Here is a 26,021-nt window from a genome sequence, read left to right as displayed (position 1 = left end):
ATAACTCGATTCGATTATCACATACTTGGATGAGTTGTTTATATAATTAGATTTGGATTTTGTAATCTGCATTTGATTAATAATAAAAAATACATCAAAATATATAGAAAATTTTGGATATATTAATAGTATCATTATCCACCTCATTTAACCCTCTCTCATTAAATCTTATACTTAAGGTATCAACTCCTATTTTTTCTTATTAAATCCTGTATTTAAGTCATTCTTCACTAATAAATGCTACTAATTAGATACATGCCAATATTTTTAACAATATAAACTCATATATTTTAAAAATTGACTCAAAAACATAATTGTTCTTTATAAAAGTGGTGGCTAAGCAATTCAACCATCCGAATAATGATCAACCTAAGAAGTTATAGTTAAGTAATAATTTTTTTTAAAGAAATAAAGAAAGAAAATTATAAAAATATAGAAAAAGTAGGCACATTTATGATATTGTTGTTAGTTAAATTAAAAAAATAAGTGTAATAAACAACAATTATTTTTATTTATAATGAAAACAAAATGCTTAATTTAGAACTAACTAAAATAAAATTATTTTACTATTTGGCAAAGATCAATAGTTCAACTTTTGGGTTAAATATGTTAATATTTAATGTATGTCATAAATAAATAATAAAAATACAAAAAAATATATAAATTTTGCAAAAAAAAATCTAGGCACATGTTTAATATTGTATAATTATAATATTAAACAAAAAATAAGTGTGACATATCAAAATTATTTTTACACACAGAAATGCAAAAATTATAGAAAAAATTGGACACATCTATAATACTATGTTTACACTATTATTAAAAGTATGAATATTCATCTTTAAATTTAGTCCCTATTTAATTGTAATATTTAAATTGTAGAACCACGTTTCCCCTCATTCAATTCCCTCTATTAATCTTACGTTTTTTTGGATAAATTAGCAAAAGAAAAAAGATACACCAAAATGATAAAATACTATAAAGAAGAGTCTAACCAAGCATGTAGGCTTGTTAATGATACTTGAAATTTCATAACTCGATTTGATTATCACATATTTGGATGAGGTGTTTATGTAATCAAATTTGAATTTTGCAATCTATATCCGATTAATAATAAAAAACAAAATATAATATATATATATATATAGAAGCAATAAGTAAAAAATACATAGTTATTGATGTTTTTAGACACATTATTACTATGATTATCATTATCTATAATTACTATGTAAAAAACATTTGCACACTTACTAGTCTACTAAAAAAGCATAAGTTTGAAAAATATACCTATGTGTGATTTTTTTTTTTTTTGCTATTGGACGAGAGGAGTGAGCTGCAATGTGAGCCTATTTCCACTTTTTTTTATCCAAAATAAAGAGAGAAAATTGAGTGTTAATAAGTGAGAGATACATATTGAAAAATTAAGAGAAGACTACTTGTTTCATTGATGCAATGTGGCAACCTGTTATGCTCCCGGTTTTTTGGTCCCAAACAAAGAGAGAGATTTTGAAGATTTGAGAGCTAGGATGTTTGAGCAAGGTAGAATTCTTGAGGGAAATAGGATGCCACATACACACACACAGGAATAATTGAGAAACAATGAAACTCTTACATTTTAGAAGTAAAAACATTAAAGCCTCATTTGCTTTTCAGTAAGTTATTTACCCGAGTAAATGCAATTACTTGGGTACTTTTTTTTTGAGAAATACTTACTCGGATAAATGCATTTACCCATGTTTTTTTATTTTCTAGGTAAACAAGGCAATGGCCATTTTAGTCATAAAAATCTACTATTAAAAGGGGCATTTTTGTCCCATTCAAGTATTGGCAACCTTCCCACTAGGTGGGAAAGTTATTTATCCACCTAGGAGACCCAGGAAAATAAACTTTCCTCAGTCCCCACATAAATCTAAAAAAAGAACATGAGATTCTTGGTCAATGGGAACCAAAATCCCAGTGACCAACTTTCCCCCCTCTCAAAATCCCAAAAAGGAATGCCCCCCCTAAAGAGGAAAGGTTTCGTTGTGTAGACTTCTAAAAATGGGGTGGAAAAGGGAAAAAATTTCATGATGAATTGATAGCATGGGAGATTTAGGAAAAGAATAAGAAACATACTCTAAAACCAGGGTTGGGCAAGGAGAGAAAGGAGAGGTCATGTAACATAACATGTTTTGTTTCAATACTAACATGTATAAAGTGACTCAGTCTACATGTCACTCTTGTCCTACTTCAAAACTTGTTCCAAAATCTTCATTCTAATTTTCTCAGTTTTCAGATTTTTTTTTATTTTTTTTAAAGCCAAGTAATTGGGCTCTTAAACCAATCAGATTCCACCGTTGTCCCACCCTCTAAAATCTCTCTCTCTCTCTCTCACTCGTTGCCAAGTCCTCAATCCCTACATTTCTATTGAACAAAGGAATTCTAATAAAATTTCTCCCACTATCTCCCCTAGAAAACTAAATCCCATGTTTTTCTCAACCCCTCTTCAACTATCCCCTCACTCCATAGTCTCTTCCCCACTTTTATAAAAGCTTTCCCATTCCGTAATGAGTTATGTGCCTATCCAAAACTTTTGTTGCAAATACTAAGAAGGGAAAATCTATGATATAGAAAAGATATGATATGAAAAGAGTTTTGACCAATCAAAACCCATGAGTTTTAATAAATAATACCTCATTCACTACCACGTTTATGATTCCAATGGGTTCGACTATGATATGAAAAATATATGATATCTGGAAAACTTCTGACAAGTCAAGTGAAATGCATGTTTATCCATAAAAACTTCTGAATACTTGAGCCCTTGATAATCAAAGGTCATTGAAAAGGTTGACCAGTGTTGGAATTTATTTATTTATTTTGGTGAGAGACAACCACAACCATCCTGGAGAAGACAACACACTACACTACGAATGGTTTGGATTGGATTTTCTTTTTTATTAACATTAATACTAATATAGATAACTAACTGAGATGTCTTTGTTAATTGCTAAGGGTACGAGTAGAACAGTTAATGAAAAATAGGGGAGTATGAGTAAAACATATGGACACATAAAAGATGGGAGTACGAACAGATGATCCTAGCTCTCATTTTACACATTATATTTTTAAATTTTCTGAGTAGTTCAAAATTCCAACTCTACGGTGGATTTTGCTTATTTTGGATGTTAGGGTTTTTGTCAATAGACCTTTTTTTGTAGGTTTCATCCTTTTGGAATTGCAATAGCATCTAGGTGAAATTTTATGTTTCTTTTTTTTCTTTTTTAAGTTCTGCTTGTAAAGAAGTTGGTAATGTTTGTTCTAAAAACTTCTAACCGTTTTTGTTCTTCTAACGGCATAGCCAAGCATGCGTGAAGTTGTTAATGTTTGTTTTAGATGCTTGCTAATCATTTTTTGTTCGTTGTTGGGAGAATGACGGTTGAGTTCGGGGTCAGAATTTTAGGCCTAAAATAAATTAGGGTAGGTGCCAGCTCGGAATTGATGCTAATTTACAGGCGGATATATAATTAATGGTGTATGACACCAAATACCCCCCACCCAAAAAAAGAACGGAGAAGTATGGACAAACCTAATGTAAATTTCTGATTTTCACTGCAAAACTATAAATATTCAAATTGACAAAAATCCACACTCTATGCACCAATGCTCACCTGTGAATTAACATCAATTTTGAGCTGGCACCTACCCAACAGTACTCTGTGCCTATAAATTCTGAGCCTGGGCTGAACCGTATTTCTCCCAAAAAAATACAAAGGGCTGTTGATTTGGCCATTGGCTGTTAAATCGGGTGGCTGAACCGCTAAACCGTCTAACCCGTGTTTTAAAGCACTGCCCTCAAATAGACCGGCGACCCTTTTAGGTCTGCTGCAGTGTAGAATCTGCTGATGATGGTCAAGGCTTAAAAGGAAGAAGGTATACGTATACCGGTTGGAGGAGTGGTCCGACTTTAAAATTTGCCCATTTATTTCTTTGATCAAGATCAACCACCTTGGTTCTGTTGGCAATTTCTTCTCCGGCTGCTCCGTCGTCGGACGAGTGAGCAGAGAGCGAGAGCGACCGAGCGAGCGAAGAAGCGATGAGCGGTCACGACTCCAAGTATTTCTCCACCACCAAAAAGGGAGAAATCCCTGAACTGAAAGACGAGCTCAATTCTCAGTACAAGGTAATACCATCTTGTTTCTCTTCCTCTATCCATACAAGACATATGCATTTCCGTTTCTGAATCCGCCTCATTTTCCGAACTTTCATTTCTGATCCGATTTCCTTGTGGTTTCATCATCGTGGATCTTCATGTTTGTTTAATCAATGAAAAACGATCTCAGCAGATCCTTAGGTCTTCCCTTTCGTTTCAGCTTTATCTGGTCACATTGGAATGGCAATTCCCATATATGACTATTCCTGTTTCCTATTCATCTTAGTCTGCTTTTCTCGCTCTGGAATTGATGAGATCCATGCCGTATTTGAAACTCAAGCTCGAATTGAACATCCCTTTGCTTCTCCTTGCTAGTAATATTTCAATTTATTTTTCTCCTTATGGCGTTAGGTCTGTTCTTGAACACATGTTGATCGTAACTAATTTCATCTAGAGATGCTGCTTAACGGTTTGCAGCTTTGACAAGCACATATGTTGCTCGAAGTCGATAACAGTTATACTTATTGTGCTCATCTATTTTCTAAACAAATCAATAAGAAAAAGAGGAAAATTTTCAAAACATATGTCCTAAATTAGAATTTTCAAGCTGTTCTATAATAGATTCCCACCATTCATCTTATGGAATTGAATTTGCAACTAACCAATATGGTGGCAATATCCTCCCAAAACAATCCAATCATGCCGAGAAGAGACAAAACCTAATCATGGACCTTACTTTTCCATATCTTCCATTTCAATGCATCCAAAGGATCTTAAGTTCTTAACCTTCCCAATGATTTTTGAATGAATTGCCAAGATGAGTTTCCCCAGATTGATGCTACTCTTTACCTTTAGCTTCAGCTAATCTTGATGAGAAGCCAAGAAGGCTGCAAATTGTTCTGTCTTTTAATTTTAAATATGTAACTTTATCTCACTCACGGATAGTTGGTACAAGGAGATGCTATTGATTATTGATGACAAACTTGACTAGTTCTTCTCCAGAAATGTTAAAAACATTGCCTCTTATTGGACCCCTATTTCTAAGAACGTAGAGAATCTTAATTCCTGATCATGGCAGTTTCCCAAGAACACTTACTCAAAGAGGATGCTTTGTGGTGGAAAGACTCTTTCTAGATACTGGTAAAAAAGAAGACTCTATTTTAGCTGATGCATTCAAGTATCTTATTATTCAAGCTGTAGTTTAACAATTTAAAATGTGATATCTGCAAGTAGGGTGGTGTCAAAAAAAGGTCTAATGAGAATTGCAAACTTGGAATTTTCTCGGGGTACCGAGTTGAATGTGTAAAATAGAGAATTCCAGAAGTTTCATAGGACTTGTGCATAAGACCTAATGATTTTGATTGGAATGAGAGTTCATCTACTCTATTGAATATGGTACACTGTATTCAAACTCTATGAGATCTCTATCCATTGAAAGAGATCAAAATCATAACAAAAGGGGAAAAATACAGGAAGCATTTCAACTGGACAAGAGCTCCCATATTATTTCCAATATTCCCCCTCAAATTGGAGGTGGATAGACTCTTTCAAATGATAGTAAAAAATTGAGGTGAGCAAAGGGGTCTAGTGAAGACATCATCAAGTTGTTCATTGGATGGGAGGTCAGCAGTTTTTAATCCTTTTTTGAAGCTGTTCATTAATGACACGGCAATCAATCTTAGTGTGTTTAGTATGATCATGAAATACAATGTTCGCTGCGATGTGGAGAACTGCTTTATTGCCACAAAAACATGATAACCTGTTTTGAATGGGGAGCATGCAAATCACTTAGGAGATGAAGTAGTCATTTGATTTTAAACCAAGTGGATGCCATAGTACGGTATTCAGTTTTGTCAAAAGATCAGGCTACAATGTTTTGTTTCTTGGACTGCCATGATGTAGGAAAATGGCTAAAAGAATACAGTATCTGGTAATTGAGTGCCCGGTGTCTTTGCAACTAGTCCAATTAGTCATGGAAAGTTGCAGTTGTTAAGGAGCTATTAGAAGATAAGAGGATACCTTGGCCAGGGTCATGCTTGATGTATCGAGACAAAGGGCAGCTTTGGGATGAGGTTGGTAGGGGTGTACAATCGGTCAGTTCGGTTTAGTTAGAACTGAGGACCTAACTGACTATTTGGTTTGACCATTTCTCCAACCGAACTGAATCAAACTAGAGTTCAGAACTGAACCGACCCTAACTGAATTCAATTCGGTTTGGTTCAGTTTTCGGTTCAGTTGGGCCTTGATTCCACATAAGTGTTAAACATTTAACAATTAATGAATAATTAATAATTAATAAGTGTTATTAATTAAAAGGTAGAATGGCCCAAAAGCCCAATGGGAATTGCCAAATTGGTCATTGGGAAAGATGATAATTAATAAGTACAAAATATTAAATAAAACATTAAAATTTAAATATTTTATATACTTAACTAAATAAAAGCACTAGTTCGGTTTTCAGTTTGGTTGAAAATATCAACCAAACCAAACCAAAACCGATAACCAATTAAAAAAAAAAACAAATCGAACTGATACCCGGATTAATCGAACCGAACTAACTTTTCAGTTTGGTTTGGTTCGGTTTTGGTTTGTCATCCAAATTTGAACACCCCTAGAGGTTGGTGTGGCTCATCCATGAATTGGGTGAGAACTTGAACAGGAAAGACAATATCTGGTCAAGTGGTAGCGAGATAGAGAAGACATCCAACTAAGGGCTAATATTGAATATTGAGAGGGGTTGGACAGAATGGGGTTGTCATCCTTGGTATAAGTTTTAGGAGGTGCTCCATAGGTGTTGTGGATGATAGAGAGACAAGTCAACCTGCATCTTCAAGCAATTCAATAGCATATTTCTTTTGAGATAGATAAATGTCCCTTGGACTGGGCAGCCTTGATACCTAAAGATACTTGAGTGGATCGAGGTCCTTTAGTGTGACTTGAGCATTGAGTTGATCCTTGGGAGAGGAAATAGTTAACATGTATTACTAGCAATGATAGTGTCATCCACATATACTAGACTGATGGTAATGATGATTCCATTGTTACAAACAAAGAGAATAATCTGACTTGGTTTGAACAAATCAAGTTCAGATATGCGCCCCACAGAGGGCACCCCACATGCACATCTCAATGTGCGTTGGGAACATCTCCCGTACTTGTCATTGGGAGATGTTCCCAATACACGGTTGGGATGTGCTGTAAGGCGCAGATGTGATCTCGAACAAATCTTTTTTCTGGCCTGATTCCTGAACAAGAGTAGGGCTGTTAATGGGTTGGCCAGACCTGACAGACCCAAACTGAATCAACCCAATTATATAGGGTCTGGTTTAGGAGTGATCATTGGGGCCCAGGCTGGGTTTAGGAGTGATCATAAGCCCGGGCCCGGGTCTGTACAGGCCCAGGTTGGGCATTGGGCCTATGCCTTTAAATATACTATATTTAATAGTTATATTGTTTTATATTATAATACATACAGTATATGTATAAGATGCATGTTATAATGCGTGTAAATACAAAATGTAATGTACAATGTATTATTATATATGTCATTTTATAATATTTGTACAATATATTATACAAATAAAACAAAACATATTATATGTGTGTGTGTGTTTTACCAGCTGGTCCTGGCCAGATTTCCGGGCTGGGCTGAGAGGGCTGAGAATGGTCGCATGTCACACTTAGTATGGTTCTGCATTATATGTCCCGATTATAATTGGGTTGGAATCAGTTTTGTTTGTTCTGAACTGATTAACACCCAAACCCACTATATACGATTATATATAAATTAATGTATGTATATTGGCACATTGCAAAGATACCCTAATCTAACACAGTAATACCTATTTTTCTTTTTCACTTTATCCTATTTTTGCCACGAGACAATTGTAATATTATCTTATAATGATGTCCAAATATGTCAATTTAACAAATAAGTGGGTTTATTTTCAAATTACAGTTTAAATGTACTTGCTTTTATTGTTATGGTGCTCTGCCTTCTATTATTACTGTTCTACCTCTATGTTTTCTCTTCAGAATGTGTGATTGGCCATGTGAAACTTACACTATTAATTTACCTTATAGGATAAGAAAAAAGATGCTGTAAAGAAGGTGATTGCTGCAATGACTGTTGGGAAGGATGTTTCATCGCTGTTTACAGATGTTGTAAATTGCATGCAAACAGAGAATTTGGAGCTGAAGAAGCTTGTCTATTTATACCTTATAAACTATGCTAAAAGCCAACCTGATCTAGCAATACTTGCTGTAAATACATTTGTGAAGGTAATGATCCAGCTTTCCAATTAGATTTTGTTATTGATTCAATATTTCAACTATTGCTATGGCTTCACCAAATAAATAAATAAAACTATTATGATGGAAATATTTGTCAAATGGTGCACGGTAACTAGTGTTTTGGTTCCATCCATCCCACAAATTTTTAATTTTTTTATGGTTGAGCAAGTCAGGCTTAAAAGTTTAGGGGTGGCTGAGGGAAAAATTAGGATGAAGGCTATGATCAGGAAGTTAAAAATTGTAAGAAAGCTTGATTTTAAAAAGTAAAATTTGCTATTGGAACTTAGGGAATTACCCTAGGCTCATGGTTTTTATTCAAAGAAAATCCCATTACCAAGGCAACGCCTAGGTGCCTGCTTAGGCGACATGGTGCCACACTATCGCCTAGTCTCGCTTTGGTGCCTTGAAAATGGTGCTGCTTCTTTCAAACGAAAACACACAAAAATAAAGGGATTGATAATCTAACTTTTATCTTTATGTACACTCCTATGACCCAAAATAGATTACACATACATGGGCCAGGCTCGGGTTCAGGTTTTGCCAAAATTTGAATGGGCACAGCTGAAGTAGTGTAAAGTTGAGACTGATGGGCTGCCCATGAACAGTGTATGTGTGTGTATATACAAAATTATTTGCTCCAAGTAAAATGTTTATATCTATACCACTTGCCTAGATGGTTGCTTAGTCAATGCCTAGGTGATATTTTAACCACAGCGGGGCTAATTGATGCTAGATTTGGTGAGCCATGAACAGGCATATGTTATTTGCATTTGTGTCCATATCAGTTAAAAAACTTAACATGGGATTTGCACCTGTCCTAGTGTCCTATACTTGATTCAATATTCCTAAATGCTTTCATTATGACATGGCATTGCCATTCATAAATGTACACATAATTTTCTGTTTCAAAATAGGAGTTTTTTTATATATTATATTTAAGTATGTTATCTACAGTAATGATAACATACTTGTTATTGATAAAAAAAGAAACTACAGTAATGATGTCCAGACATTCTTCTCCTTATCTCTACTCAGCTTTTCACTTGTGATAATCTTTGCAGGATTCTCAGGATCCAAATCCTTTGATCCGTGCTTTAGCTGTACGGACAATGGGGTGCATTCGTGTTGATAAAATTACCGAGTATCTGTGTGATCCCCTTCAAAGATGTCTCAAGGTTGATCTTGAATATGAATGCTTCCTCGCTCATTTACATGATTGTTAGTGTTGCTTATTAATTATTAGTTTTTTTTTTTTTTGTGTGTGTGTGTGTGTGTGACTATTGAGCCTTTGCATTGTAGACAGGGAATTAGTTATAGAGTTTATCATCTACTTCTATGATTCTTCTTATGGCTTGTATCTCTGACAGGATGATGATCCCTATGTTCGAAAGACAGCAGCTATTTGTGTTGCCAAACTTTATGATATAAATGCTGAATTAGTGGAAGATAGAGGTTTCTTGGAGACTCTTAAGGATTTGATTTCTGACAATAATCCAATGGTTGTTGCAAATGCTGTGGCAGCTCTTGCAGAGATTCAAGAGAACAGTACTAGACCCATTTTTGAAATCACAAGTCACACGCTTTCAAAACTCTTGACTGCTTTAAATGAGTGCACTGAGTAAGTTCATATTTTGGAAGGAAAGGCAAGCTTTGTTATAACATTTTCCAAATATCTGTTTTTCTCTCCATGGATGAGTAAATGTATGCTTAAAAATATTTTTGCTTTAAATAGCACCTTTAATTATAAAGGTACGGTGGTTCTACCTTTTGATATGCCATTTCAAGCAAAAGAAACCCATTTCACTTCATTCTTATGAATTGCTTGCTTATCTGATTATCTGATTTCAATGTTTCTGCTAGTGTAAGTGTATTTATGGTTTGTTTACATTTTTCTTATTAGAAGATTGGGGTTAATGTGGGAAATGCTGTACTCAGCCTAAGGGTGAAGTAGTTATATGTTTAATTTCTATGTATATAACTTTTATACATCAGATTGTTCATTTAGTTAACACTCACTTGTTACCTTTTTAATTAAACTATTCCTATGGTTTTAAGTCCAACCTTCTAGTTTTTCTTGTTTAGCTTGCTCTTGGCTGGGATCCTAGTCTTAAGTGGATCATCCACAATAATCCACATGGATGTGTATTTCTCACTGAAATCATGCTCATGTAGTTTTAATGTGAGTTCATGATGTCCTTAGCACTTTCTACATTTTTGCTGGTTGCCAAAGATTGCAAAGCACTTCATTACAATCATTTCTGCAAACTGCAATATCTTTATTCACTTTGATATCTAATTTTCTTTCTATTCATTATGCAGTATGATTATGTATAGAAGCTAACTGTATTCTTATTTTTACTAGGCAAATGGTTTTGTTCATTATGCAGTATGGTTTTGTTCTCATGGTTTTCCCTTTCTCTCTGTATGTGGAGACATTTTATTTTTATGACAGTGGTACAAGGTTCAAAGTATTGGTATTGCAAAGAGTTTCAGAAAGGCAACCTTGAGTGATGTATCGGGATATACTTGGGAAATATTAGGATAAAGTGGAATAATTATGATAGACATAAATATGGTGGGAAAACCCACATAAATCTCATGAGACATTAAGAAAATTAAATCTACAGCTCAATTGGCTTTAAAGCCGGCTCAGTCAGCTGATACTTCATTTATTATGCCTTATGAGTCCCAAGGTTTTATCCAACTCCTAGTTTGTTCTATTGATGCAAGTACCTTTCTCAAATTTGAAGGGAATTTGAATGATATACTTGATTTTTTTTTTCTTTTATATTATGCTTTCCTGAGTGTTTTTTTTTTTTGTTGTACAGATGGGGTCAAGTTTTCATATTAGATGCTCTTTCCAAATACAAAGCAGCTGATGCTCGTGAAGCTGAAAATATAGTGGAGCGAGTTACTCCACGACTTCAACATGCAAATTGTGCAGTTGTGCTTTCGGCTGTCAAGGTTATATTTATTGCCTTTGGTTTAAACTGTACTATCATCATTGTTGATAACACTATAAGTGCTCACCTGTATACTGAAAAGACTTTGATGATCTCCACATCTTCTTTCTTTACAGCATCTGTACATAAAATTACATGATTATATGGATGTTGCAGATGATCCTTCAACAAATGGAACTCATCACTAGCACTGATGTGGTCAGAAATCTTTGCAAGAAAATGGCTCCTCCTCTTGTAACATTACTCTCTGCAGAACCCGAGATACAATATGTGGCACTGAGAAACATCAACCTTATTGTTCAAAGGCGGCCTACTATCCTTGCACATGAAATTAAGGTGATTTGAAATCTAAGTCCTAGCTTAGTATTTTTAAATACAAGTGTGGAGGCATGCACAACATAGTACGTGGTATTAATAGTGAACAGAACAGATAAGGGCTATCCTTGCATACTTTTTCTACGTGTGATTTGCAGAAGTTAGGTATTCGTTTTATATATGGAAGGTGGAGTCCTTGTTTAGTGTTATTTTTTCTGTGTTTTTTTTTTTTCAGTAGGGTGGCTATGAACTCTGAATGTGTTGCTGCAATATCTGTTGGTAGGTTTTCTTTTGCAAGTACAATGATCCAATTTATGTGAAGATGGAAAAGTTGGAAATCATGATAAAGCTTGCTTCTGATAGGAACATAGACCAGGTATATAATTGTTTTTAGTGGCACCTTGGTTAATGTGATCCAATGTAATCCTAAATTGTATAATCTAACTTTGGAACTTCTTTGCATTCTTTCCATGCACATATTTTGTTGTTTTATTTTAGGTTCTACTGGAGTTCAAAGAGTATGCCACAGAGGTAGATGTGGATTTTGTTAGAAAGGCTGTTCGTGCTATTGGCCGCTGTGCTATTAAGCTAGAGAGGGCAGCTGAGCGGTGCATAAGCGTTTTGCTTGAGCTGATAAAAATAAAGGTTAACTATGTTGTCCAGGAGGCCATTATAGTAATTAAAGACATTTTCAGAAGATATCCTAACACGTAAGTTGCAAATATTTTGGTGTGTTCAGTCAACATTTATACCAGTAGACCAGTAATTGATAATCACCGTCATTTGGAATCTTATGATTGCCTACTATGTTTCTATGCAGCTATGAGTCTATTATTGCAACACTCTGTGAGAGCTTAGACACTTTAGATGAGCCAGAAGCGAAGGTATTCTAGTTTGTCCAGTCATGTTGACTTCTATAATTTTGTCTTTTTGTCTTTTATTATCATATTTCTGCAAAAAATTCTTTTGGTTGCAACAGGCATCAATGATATGGATAATTGGAGAATATGCAGAACGAATAGACAATGCTGATGAGCTCCTTGAAAGCTTCTTAGAGAGTTTTCCAGAGGAGCCTGCCCTTGTCCAGTTGCAATTGCTAACTGCAACTGTGAAATTGTTTCTAAAGAAGCCAACTGAAGGCCCACAACAAATGATTCAGGTATACTGTAATTTATTATACCTCTGTAATTTTGTTTTTTATCTTCATTATTTCAGTCAACATGAGACATTTTGTCCAGCTGTCTTGCTCTTAAAGCAAATAATTTCTGACTGGTTTTCTCTTAAAACAAATAATTAACAATGAATGTGACACTAAACAGAACGGAATGGTGAAACAGGATTCATGTAACTGACTCCATATGGTTGGGACAAGGTCACAAGGCTTAGATCATGATGATGATGATGATTTTTTTTTCTCTGGGCTTCCTAGTATAAGAGCATAGATTTGCAGACCACCACAGATCCGGTTTAAGCTATCCTAAATCCATCCAGTCTGGTCCAGTCTAATCTAGACAGTCACACATGTGGCTGATAGCTGGTCACTGAGGATGAATTGGCAAAATTATTAGAAGATTCCAGAATAATCTCTCAAAGAGAGAAAATATATAAGTGGGGACCCATGTCTGAGAAAGGCCCCAAGCCCAAACCCTCTCTCTCTCTCTCTCTCTCTCTCTCTCTCTCTCTCTCCTCAGAATCTCTCAGACTTTCTCTCCCATCACCAACTTATAGGGAACTATGGGAGGCTTGATCCCTCGCCAGAGAGGCTATGTAGTGCAGCCCCTCCGGGGGTCCAGCCACTTCTCAATTTCCCCAATCTTTTTTCCTCAGACTTTCAGAATCGACCATGAATGCCAAATCCATGATCTTTCACCTAGCATAATACCATCCCCAATTTATTCTAGAGTTGATTATGCATAATATGTCCACTGCCTGTGTTATTTTTATTTAATTTTCTGTCATTACAGATAAATGAACCACTTAATTTTTTGATGAAATAACAAGAAAAAGATATAGTTCTCTTTCCACCCCTTATTTTGCCAAAGCATCAGCCTCAGTCAGCTTATTTGCTGATCTATACCCAAGACACATAAAGCACTCTTTTGCTTTTCAGCTCCATCTCCCTCATAATATTTCTATATTGCCAAGGAGTTCTTTCTGCCTCCTGAATCCAGCTCACCACCACTTTGGAATCACCTTGAATTAACAAATTTTTGAGGTTGTGACTTTTTGCTAGAGTTGTCAGTGGGTCGGGTCTGGTTCGAGACATGGTGTACCAATCCCATTCCTATTATTAATCAAGATAGTAAGGACCCAAAACTGAACCAATTATTAATCAGGACAATCGGGTCTGACCTGATTAGACCTGGTTATACTTGGCACCTATAATTACCAATGATAATAACAATTTAGAACTTCATTTTTATAAAATAACCTTAATAAAACTGAAAGTAAAATACTAAACTGTTTATATGTTGATAAAATGTGTTTTTAAACATAAAATCTTATATACTGTTTATTAAATTTACTCTTTTAACATAAAATATAACAAAAATTACAAAAAAGAGCTCTACATATAACCTTAATCAGTTTGGAACAGCAAGAACCATTCCTAACCCAATTATTAATCGGGACAAAAACCACAGTTCCAGAATTGACATAATTGGTTCAGTCAGGTAGAGTGGACCCATTGACATCACTACTTTTTACCAGCTTCAAACTTTGCAGTATTACCAATATTTCTGTCCTAGTTGAATTCCCATGATCTGCTGGTCCAGAAAACAATGATAGGACATTCCCGTTACGGTTTCTGAAGACCCCTCTTATTCTAGATTGACCCAGATTTTCCCTTCTGCATCCATCAAAATTTAATTTGATTAAATGTGCTGCTTGTGGTTCTCATTGAGGAGCAACAATTCTTAGTAGACCAAGAGTTAAACAGCCCCACTGTTTTAACCCAACGGACAACTTTCAACCTAATGCATTCTATTTTTTTTGGTAATAAATAAAAAAGAAAATTTATTAATAGAAGTACATCTGATAGTGATGACATACCATTAGAAAACAAAGCTACAAAGGACAGCAAAAAAAGCATAAAGGAAACACTGAAGGAAAAAAAAGGGAGAAATACATAAACCAAACAAAAGGGAAACTATTAAGCCAACTCCAGAACGTTCCAAAAAACCAGAACCAAGGTTTTCTTTTGTGATTCCTTTACTCTGGGAGAATGAGAACCCAGTCCGTAATTCTTTTGCCACATGGTAATGTCATTTAATCCCTTGTTTGTTCATTCTCTTCAAATATTCTTCTATTTTTTTCTTTTCAAAGTTCCCAACAGACAGCAAAAGGAATGCAGCTCCAGGCGATCTTTCCCTTGACATCCCTTACCTTTGGCCACTTGGAGAAAATCTCCTCCACTGAATTGGGAAACAACCCTCTAGACTTGAAGAGCCCAAAGAAGAATCCCCAAATGAACTTGGAGAAAAGGCACTCAGCAAGTAGATGATAGACAATCTCCTCTACATTCTCACAAAGATAGCATCTGCTAGCTAAGTAGCTAGGTGAAAACCTCTGTTTTAAAGATGGTTTAATATCAAAATGTTATCCAACGCCACTAGCCAAGCAAAAGCTTCCACCCTTGGGGGAACAGGGTTTCCCCAGATGCCTTTAGATTTTGAACTTTCTCCATTTGGCCTTGACAAAGTCTTGTAGAAAGATTTAACTGAGAATAGGTTATTTGTAGATTCTTTCTACCATCTTGAATCCTTCCTTTCCACCTGAGTTTCAGCTGACTGGAGTTATGGCAGAAGATCTAAACATTCTTGAATTCCCCAATCCAAGAGAGATCTCCGAAATTTTGGACACCATACTGCTCTACCTTGATTGATCTCAAAATTCTCCGTAATGGAGTTATTTTTCATACCCAACCTATACAGACGAGGGCAAAGATCACACAACTTTCCGATACCCAGCCAATCATCTTCCTAAAATTTGATTGTTGAACCAACACCAACCCTGAAGGACACAAGATTGAGAAAAGCTGACTAGAAACACATAATCCCTTTCCACACACATACTCCATAAGATGTCTTCACTTCTTTGGAATCCCACCCAAATCCAATCTAATGTGTTCTATGATGACATTTCTATGTTAGAACTTATCTCTGAACATTCTCCCTTGCCTCTCTTCCCCAATGGACTACAAGAATGCTGCCCACCTGCCCTTGCACATCTCCATAACGTTTTTTTCCCTTCTACTAGATGGACTGAAAAAGAAAAAAGAAAATAGAGTGAAAGAGAGAGAGGTGGGGTTCTACAAAGCAAACAAAAACCATTATCAAATACGGTAATGATTTCTTTTCAACAAATTAATAAAGTTCTCAGTTATCCATCAATAAAACAACCAGTAACAAAAGAACAGGAGGATTTTTTTTTTGATAAATAAGTGAAATTTTATTAAACCAGCAAATAAGAGTTACATGCAACCCGTGGAAAGGCACGAGATGCGACCTTTCCTTTAAAACTAATTACAGAATTATAAGTACAAAAGAAATTACACTGAAGCCCAAAATAAAGTATCTCGGGAAACCCCTTGTTTTGCAAGTGAATCAGCCAATGAGTTTGCTGATCTGCCTACCCACTGAATTCTGATTGTCATATTCCTTGTTAACCATTTGACCTTTTTGAGAAGATCTCTAAAACCCCAAATACACAGTGTCTGGATCCTTCAGCCAACCCACTATCACCTGGGAATCCCCTTCAATAATCAGATGCTCTATGCCTAGCTGATTTGCAAGCTGGATTCCTTGTACAGCAGCCAGTAATTCGGCCCTTAAAGAGTCTCCCACACCCGCAGGACCTGAGTACAAAGATATCACGTTAGTATCTTTGTTTCTCAACACTCCTCCTATGCCTGAAGGTCCTAGATTTCCTTGGCTATCAAAGTTCAGCTTGATAAACTCCTCCCCTGGTGGCATCCGTTCAACCCCATGTCTGTCCTTCCTGGTAGAAGTATTAGCCACTACTAACCAACTTCTCCATAGGTCATCAAAAGAGTATGGATCAAACATCTTTAGAGTTTTCAGCCACTGAATTGCCCTTGTCAAAATACATTCTTTAACTTTCGAGAAGCTCCTTTCTTTTTCACAAAAGATTTTGGTGTTCCTTTCTTCCCAAACTGTCCACAACAAAGCTGCTCTTATGCACTTCCACATAATTCTCCCTCTCTTTGTGTGCCATTCAAAAATAGACGGACTAAACAACAAACTAGTATCAGATGGCAGGTTCCACCTACACTCTAACAACGTAAGAATCCAATTCCATAAAGCTGTAGTAAAGGAGCAAGAGATCTGTAAGTGGTGACAGTCCTCATTCTGAGATTTACAAAGAACACACCAATTAGGGGATAAGCACCAATTTAGTCTTCTCTTTTGTAGGTTTTCAAAGGTGTAATCTTACCATAATAAACTTCCCAACAAAAAACAACAATCTTTGGGGGAATGGGCCTAGTCCAAAATTCTTTAACTGGGAAATTCTGAGGTGCAGAAGTGGAACAAAGGGACTTGAAGAAAGAGGAGCAAGTGAACAAATCATTCGGGTTAGGGGTCCAAATTCTTGTGTCAGGTTTGAGGGGATCTAAACAAATAGATTCAAGTGAAGACAATAAATCTGAAACACAAGCACTTTCATCATCACGTAACCCTCTACGGAAACCAAAATCCCAGTTTAGGGCCAAAGAAGAGTCTGAATAGGAAATAAAACTGGAAATGGGCTCTTCCTTATAAAGGGAAAGAGAGTAAAGAGGGGGAAAAAGGTCTTTAAGAGGTTGGTTTCCCACCCAAATGTCTTCCCAAAAAAGAGCATTGTGTCCAGAATTAACATCATACCTGACCAGATTGAGAAAATGGGGTAGAATTCCATGAATGGCCTTCCAGGGTGTTGCAAGAGTCACCCTTCGAGATACCCCGGCATCCCAACCGTTCCGCAAACAGCCATGAATACTATTCACCACCTTGTGCCACAACCTCTCTCTCTAACGGTCATCTCCAAAGCCACTTCCCTAGTAAAGCTTCATTCTTAAGAACTAGATTTCCCAATCCTAATCCCCTTTCTTCCTTACTCCTACTGACTATCTCCCACCTAATCAAGTGATCATTCTTCTCTTCCCCTGGCTCCCATAAGAAATCCCTCATCACCTTTTCTAGCTTCTTGGCTTCCCTTGAGGGTATCTTGAATACAGAAAGAAAATAAACCAGAAGACTAGCGAGTGTCGCTCTAATCAAGGTCACTCTACCCCCTATCGAAATGTAACTTTTTTTCCAAGCAGCCAGCCTCTTTTCAAACTTTTCCACAATTGGATACCAGAACCAACTTTCTTTTGGGTTAGCTCCTAACGGAAGGCCCAAATAGGTTAAAGGCCAATCAGATACTCTAGAGAACCTGCTATAGCCTCTACCTCCCAATCTTCCAAATTGATTCCCACCACACAACTTTTGTCAAAGTTAATCGATAGGTTTGAAGCAGACTCAAAGAATTTAATAAGATCTTTTAGGTTCCTCACTCTCCCTAAGTCTCCCCCTTCACAAAAGATGATGATATCATCAGCAAACTGAAGATGAGTCACTGTGACATTATTCCTGCCTATCCTCTAACCTCTTATTAGCCCTTCCCTATCTGCTCTAGAAATCATTCTACTGAGCACATCTGCCACAAGTGTGAACAAAAAGGGAGAAAGAGGATCTCCTTGCCTGAGCCCTCTATGTGCTGGGAAGAAGTCCTTGACCCCTCCATTAACTAGAACTGAAAATTGGCAAGATGTTATGGTTATAATTCTCCATAAAATAAACCACTTGTTTCTGTTATAATTCTCTATGTGTTTGTTGTCCTTTTGTCCCTATCACCGTTTTTTTTTAATAATTTCCTTGTAATGGCAGCATAGTTGTCAAGGTGTCTAGGGTACTCTAGTCTTCTGCACAACAGTGGGGCATCTAGGCGATAAGAATTTCATAAAATAAAAAAAAGCTAAAGTTTGCTTAATTTTCTAGTTTTATATACCATTCAACATGAATATTAACAAATAAAAATAGCAGTTCTCTTTGTAAAGAACATTATCTGTCCTCTCAAAACATGGAAAATCATCATGTCTATGACAGTAGTATTACAAATGTGTCAATTTCAATACTTTCAAAAACAATATTAATATAATAAACATTTAATACAACAATTTCATATCAAATAAGCAACTAAAGAAGGCTATAATTTTATAAGATAGAAAGTAAAAGAGAAAAAAGAACAAGGGAGGGAGGGAGGGAGTATTAGGATATTAGTACACATATGAATGATATTATAATAAAGTGTCTGCCTTGTCATTTTTGTTGCCTAGTCGGGCACATTTTTGCCTAGATGCATGCCTAGTTGCCTCTAGGCATTAAGACGAGGTGCCTAGTCAAGGAGACCTAGTCACCTAGTTGATGCCTAGGCAATGCCTTGACAAACTATGAATGGCAGTGGAATTTGCTTATTTCCACACAAGCATATTTTCCTTCTTTACTCTTCAATAACAAACATGTGTCTCATGTACATAGGTTTAGGAAACCTGGAAACCTACCACTGGATATGTCTACCTAAGCACATTGCCAAGGCCAAGAATTAGCCTGAAGAAATGATCTTTGACTATCTGATCTGTAAATTTTCACTGGATTTTTATGGATTTTTTACCATGAAAATAAGAAGAATCAAATAGATTGTCCATCTGCAGAAAATGGGCACAGACCCATATGTGAAACATTAGATTTTAAGGTGGCAATTCTTTCCAGACCAGTTGGCCAACTGTAAAATTTATCTTGTTTTTTTTTTCCTTTTCCTCCCTTGAGGATTCAGGTTGTCATGTGTCAAGTCCCAACATGATTAGTGTATGTACTGGAACTATCTTGGCATTTTTGTTCCCAACTGTAAAGGGGTGGGACCCCTGTTTTCATGAGTTTACTTGTAGGTATGTGTTCCTCCATAACTGTCACTAAATATTTATTTGGAACGAATGATAGTTTTTATTTATCAAAAAAAATGAATGATAGTTTTTATTTATCAAAAAAAAAAATGAACGATAGTTTTTTTGATAATTGTAAATGAATGATAGTTATTAAGTCATTTAGATATGTAAAGCACGGAATGCAGATAGGTTGTACATTACATTCCACTTGTGAGGTTCTGCATGTGCTGTTATTATAAATTATAGTAGGGCTGCCCAGTGCATGAGGCTCCTGCCAATGTGGGGTCTGGGGAGGGACAGATGTACGCAACCTTACCCTTGCACATACAGAGAGGCAGCTATTACAAATTATAGTAGCGAACTACAAAATCTGATGATGCTACTGATCCCTATGCAGTCAAGGGGTTGATGTTACTTTTCTTGTTGGGAACAAAGTCTTTAACCATACAATTGTTAAATGTTCTTGCATGTGATTTCTTGTCATCTTGGTTGATGCTTTAACTGCACTTCTACAGGTTGTTCTGAATAATGCCACCATAGAGACTGACAATCCAGATCTGCGAGATCGTGCCTATATTTACTGGCGGCTTCTTTCAACTGATCCAGAGGTAGATCTAGCCTATTTAGACACCTTTAGGGCTATTGTGTTTTTATAGCATTTGAAAGTAGTGATATTTTACCTTTTGATTCCCATTTTTCTCAGGCAGCCAAAGATGTTGTGTTAGCAGAGAAGCCTGTTATCAGTGATGATTCTAACCAGCTTGATCCTTCACTTCTCGATGAGCTTCTAGCAAATATTGCTACTCTGTCTTCTGTATACCATAAGCCCCCGGATGCATTTGTAAGCCGTGCAAAAACTGCAGTCCAAAGACCAGAAGATGATGAATATCCTGATGGGGGTGAAGCAGGCTATTCTGAACCCCCAACTCATGCAGCTGATGGTGGTGCATCAGTACCAACTAGTTCAGGTAATGCCCCATATGCAGCTATGAGGCAGCCAGAACCTGCACCTGCCACACCAGCCCCTGCTGCTCCAGTGCCAGACTTACTGGGTGACTTAATCGGCCTAGATAATGCACTTGTCCCTGTTGATGATGCTACAGCACCTAGTGGGTAAGGATTATTGGATTTGAATTGTACTAGTAATGTAATTGAAAGTTTTGACAATATATAGACATTGTGCAGAATGACACTAACATAGTCTTCTAAAAATGCCTCTGCAGCCCTCCTTTACCTTTGTTACTAAATGGTCAAGGCCTACACATAAGTGCTCAGCTTACACGCCATGATGGACAGATATTCTACAGCATGCTGTTTGAGAACAATACACAGATTACACTTGATGGGTTCATGATTCAGTTCAACAAGAATACATTTGGTCTTGCAGCTGCTGGACCTCTGCAGGTAGACGCATCATACAGTCTTGAATTGGCTTATTTTCAACGCTTTTATGTCAAACTGATCATTTTCTTCTGTTAGCTAGGTTCCACAATTGCATCCAGGCACATCAGCAAGGACTCTTCTGCCAATGGTGCTGTTCCAGAATCTCTCTCCTGGTCCTCCTAGTACCCTTCTTCAGGTTGCAGTTAAAAACAACCAACAGCCGGTGTGGTACTTCAATGACAAAATTTCATTGTTGGTCTTCTTTACTGAGGATGGTAAAATGGAGCGTGCTAACTTCCTTGAGGTAAATTCTCAAGGATTTGTTTTTCTTCATATCTTTCTGCCTTTTTTATCATATTACACAGTTGATTTCTTTTATGACGAGGAACATATCCCCATTGCTTTTTTTTTTTTTTTCTATGTTTGATCATCAATGACCAAATATATTTTATTAATGAAAAAAGAGGACAAAGTACAAAAAAAAAAAAACTCTAAATAGTCAACAAAACAAGGTCAAAGAAAAACAAAAAGTATATCCAACTCTGATGTACAACTCCAGGGCCTGGTTCCCCCCGAATTAGAGATCTGATGATGTAATGCAGTACTTGAGGTCCAAAATAGGTTAACAAGGTGATTCCTGAAGAATTCATTTATGAAAACACCACAATCCTCCAAGTTCCTTGGTTTTGAATGACACATGCACATCCATCAAAGTTTAACTTAATATTTGCTTCAAGAAGTGGAGCCCACAAATGAATTTTTCCCCGATTTTTTGTTACCTTGGTGGAGAGATGGGTCAAAGCCTGCTTTAGTAATCAATTTGGATTGCCTTATACTTCGCAGACATGGAAGTCCCTGCCTGACTCAAATGAGGTCACAAAGGACTTGCCAGGCGCTGTGGTGAACAGTGTGGAAGCCACCCTTGACCGCCTTGCTTCATCCAACTTGTTCTTCATCGCAAAGAGGAGGCATGCAAACCAGGAAGTATTGTATCTCTCAGCGAAGATCCCCAGGGGGATCCCATTCCTGATTGAATTAACAGCTGTTGTTGGTATTCCTGGCGTTAAGTGTGCAATCAAAACACCTAGCCCTGAAATGGCACCAATTTTCTTTGAAGCCATGGAGACGCTTCTCAAGGGTTGACGGTGTTTGCCTGTGCTTTTTGTATGTTTTCTCTTCTTTTCTTTGTATAATATATAATGTTGACTACCAATATTTTGGTTGATACTCTTTTGTTTGTCTTTTTCCTTCTTCAGCGGTTATACTATTGATTTAACTGAGTGCAGTTTCAAGGTATTTATTTTCTGGCCATGATTCTGGAGTTCAGATCTGCCCCCCACAGAGTGTGCCCCAACAACGTCCCACACAGCACATCCCAACCGTGTATTGGGAACATCTCCCAATGACAAATATGGGAGATGTTTTTAATGCACACTGAGATGTGCATTTGGGGAGTTTCTGGGGCGCATTCTGTGGGGGGAGGGGGGGGCAGATGTGAACCTAGGGTGACTGAATGTGGTGGCACTGCATTTTATGGCTGCTTGATTTTTTTAACTGTTCCACAATTTTACATTTCTACTTGAATTCTTTTCCTAGCTATTGGCTGTTGAATGTCCTTTATCGTTTTTATTTTTTATTTTTTATTTTTGTATTAATCAATGCCTGATACCCTATAGGGGCCATTACTCCTTAAGTGAACAGTACAATATCACATTAACATCTTGAAGTAAGCATACAATTTTTTTTTTTTTTTACATAAATGATAATATAGCGGGAATGCCCTTACCTTGGTGATATTATTCTATTTCCTTTCAGTAGATGTAGGATTATCCCACATTGTGAACATATCTTGTATTTTATATCACCAATATTCTCGGTGTGACTGGACAAACGTAGCTAACAATATACTATGGTCAGCAGATCCGACCTTCATAGAGTGTGACTTGCCAACCTATGTTGATATCACATTGGCGCCCCACAAAGTGCACCCTCACACAGTACATCCAAAACATTGGGAACATCTCCCAATTATAAGTATGAGAGATGTTCTCAATGCACGCTTTGATGTGCATGTGGGGGCGCAGATGTGAATTCATCTTTTTTCTGTACTCACAAATCTTTGTTGGAATTCGTGAAACGATGAAACCAAAACCAGAAAAAATCTAGAGGCAAAACGCAGCCACAGGCACAGAGAAGACAAGATTTGCGGTGATCGGCAGTGTGTTCCTATGTCCATGGATGGGTCCATACAGAATTTTATTATATTCTAAACTGAAATAAGCACCCTAGCTTTCTTTTGCTAGTTTTGAAGAAGAGTTTCTCCTCCATGGGAATTGAAAATGGTGGTACACCCGTACACCGAAACACCCGACAATGTTAGATTTGTCAATGGGTGGGTTGGATCTGATTCTCAGGACCCAATTATTACCGAGTCCACTTGGTCCCGTACCGATAAGAGCATCCTGTGGATTTGATTGTTGGGATTAGGTGTATTGAAAAGATAATTTTAAGAGATATTTCAGGATATGCTTTGGATACGTATGGATGTATATCAAAAATAAAGATACGCATGGATACATTAGGATATTTATATAAATCTTAAAAAATACATTAATAACAATAAATATAAATTTTATATGACCTTAAATAAGTTATTTAAACACTTATAAAGAAAGCAAGTTATTTAAACATACAAACCCATACTTCGATAGTTTATATAAAATGTGAGATATAGCTATATGGGGACAAATTGGTGATCATTGAAGATAATGGAAGGGGTAAAATGTGTATTAATTTTCAGAAAATCAATATAATTTATATTAATGTTTATTAGTATATAAGTTTTAATACTCAATTTTAACATTAATTAATGAACATTCATTAAGAAGAAAAATATTTGCTTAAGAATAATAATACATAAACTATTAATCAACAATTGAATATGGTGTAGTGGTTTGTTTATGTTTATTATAATCAAATTACTAGGGTTCAATTCTCCTTACCTTTTTTATTTGTTAGTTTTAAATATGCTGGTTTAATGACAAGTCAATTTTGAATTTATTGCTTTAATGGCAGGTCAAATTAAAATTTGAATTTGAATATTGTCATAAATGTAGTAATTAATTATTAATTAAAAGAAAAAAAGAGTTATTAAGAGAGAGGTAATAATTATAGGGGATTAGGAGTTATTTAGGGCAAGTTTCCTTAAATATATGAGTTATTAGAGAGACAAAGTATTATTAAATAGGCTTATTTATGAGAGAGAGATAATATAATATTACAATATGTATAGGCTGATACATTCAAAATATCGGTCTGTATCGGTCGATGCAGATCCCAAACGGCCCAATATGGGTCCGCATCAATCCGATATAGACAAAAAGGAACGAAGTTACTAGATTTGTAGTGTTCCATGTATCGGGATGTTGCTAGAATGATATGTATTGGTTGATATGTTGTGATTTTTTAAGCTTGATTCCACCCCTAGGGTGGAGCTAAGATTCCTAAGGGTGGACTCAATAGTTAAACCCCTAAAAATAGGTTTAGGTGGTTAAGTGAAAACCCTCAATAGTATAAGTTGTATATGGAGTTTACCCTTCTTGTAGGGAAACAAGTTCAATCCTTAACCCTCAAGGACATGGCCAAAGGTAACCAATGTTTAAAGACTAAAGTGGCATTTGGTAGCGTGTATATATCATGGACGGGACCGTTTTGGTCCTATCCACGGTAAGATATGGCATTTTGCTGTGTGTGGATGGTCTCTGTCCATAAAATAGCGTGGACAAGGATTGACCCCCCAATTTATTGTCCATAATATTTTCTCGTAGATGGTCCACACTATGATGTAGACAGTTTGTGGGAAGGTTTCAGTGTAATGCACCCACGTTGCATTGGTCTAATTACTCTCATTTTATTTAATCTTTTAATAATTTTAAACTTTTAATATTTTATCAATAAAATAATAATTTTTAATGTTAATTCTAGCACAAGTTCGATAGTTCTCCTTCTTAACTCTTTTTTCATTATTTAAATATTATTTTTTAATATTTTTATCAATAGAATAATATTTAAAATAATATTTTTTAATATTTAAAATAATATTTTTTAATTATTTAAAAATGAAATTATTGTCTACATATTGACGCCTTTTTTTCAATTTATTTACCATTTAAAATGCAAAAATTAGACATTTATGATCAATTGTGTAGATCTCCCATAAAATGTATATGAGATACATGGAATCAAAAAGTGTGGTTTGGATTGACCCACACCACACCTACAGAACGCCACCATGGGGTGTGGACACAATTCAGAATAGTTGTGGACTATGGTGTGGTGTGGATTGATCCCTACCACGGGGTGTGGTGTGGACCAATCCACACCCACCAATTTCTCATCCACACTATAGAACACCCCTAAAGTATTCAAAATGTTGAGTAATGTAAAAGAAATTTTAAGATAAGTATCTAAATGTGCATAGATAAAGTAGAAAAATTAGGGTATGTATGAATATTCTAGGAAAATTCAAATAAATTTCAAAAAAGGAATCAATGACGCTAAATGTAAGCCTTAGGTAAACTATGCATAAGGTATGTATGTAAACACTAGAAGCACATATTTCCAATCTTTAATAGTTCATGTGAAGCATGAACCACTAAGACACACTTGGGAAGTTTTGAAAAGTGATAGAATAATTAAGGTATGCCTGCATGCTTCCTTAGAAAAAAACAACTGTTGTACATATTTATAATATATAAAGTTTAATGGTCGATTGTTTTTTTTTTAAATTATTAAGCATGAACTAATAAAATAAAATGTTTATTCAAATTTAAAACTCACATAATTATGACAAGTAATTGAAGCATAGTATTGTGGATTTGGTGGTGTGAATAAAGTTCTGTTTGGTTGCAAAACAACTTTATTTGCATTAATAAAAATGAATGGGAGTGCA

The 26,021-nt window shown here is 36.0% G+C and overlaps 1 protein-coding gene across 1 annotated transcript; it reads left to right on the top strand.

The window, feature by feature from the left end:
- Positions 1-3,844: 3,844 nt before the first annotated feature.
- LOC104603666 (beta-adaptin-like protein B) lies at positions 3,845-22,346 on the top strand. Its single transcript, XM_010267748.3, has 15 exons — positions 3,845-4,162; positions 8,216-8,413; positions 9,487-9,600; positions 9,793-10,043; positions 11,254-11,389; positions 11,545-11,724; positions 11,987-12,079; positions 12,202-12,413; positions 12,524-12,587; positions 12,683-12,862; positions 20,203-20,295; positions 20,391-20,800; positions 20,911-21,091; positions 21,171-21,374; positions 21,914-22,346. Exons 1-15 carry the CDS (start codon positions 4,076-4,078, stop codon positions 22,211-22,213), a joined length of 2,703 nt encoding a protein of 900 aa, XP_010266050.1. The 5' UTR covers positions 3,845-4,075; the 3' UTR covers positions 22,214-22,346.
- Positions 22,347-26,021: the final 3,675 nt, after the last annotated feature.

The sequence above is a fragment of the Nelumbo nucifera genome, chromosome 5, assembly GCF_055504915.1.
Source record: "Nelumbo nucifera cultivar China Antique chromosome 5, China Antique-T2T, whole genome shotgun sequence".
NCBI classification, from domain to species: domain Eukaryota; kingdom Viridiplantae; phylum Streptophyta; class Magnoliopsida; order Proteales; family Nelumbonaceae; genus Nelumbo; species Nelumbo nucifera.
The sequence above is the reverse complement of the archived record's forward strand: the minus strand, read 5'-3'. Positions and strand labels throughout refer to the sequence as shown.

Bases quoted from the DNA above. Each gene is read 5' to 3' on its own strand.
- LOC104603666 (XM_010267748.3), top strand. From the start codon at position 4,076: ATGAGCGGTCACGACTCCAAGTATTTCTCCACCACCAAAAAGGGAGAA. The intron at 11,390-11,544 runs GTTATATTTATT...TGGATGTTGCAG, and splicing joins TTGTGCTTTCGGCTGTCAAG to ATGATCCTTCAACAAATGGA. The intron at 12,080-12,201 runs GTATATAATTGT...GTTTTATTTTAG, and splicing joins CTGATAGGAACATAGACCAG to GTTCTACTGGAGTTCAAAGA.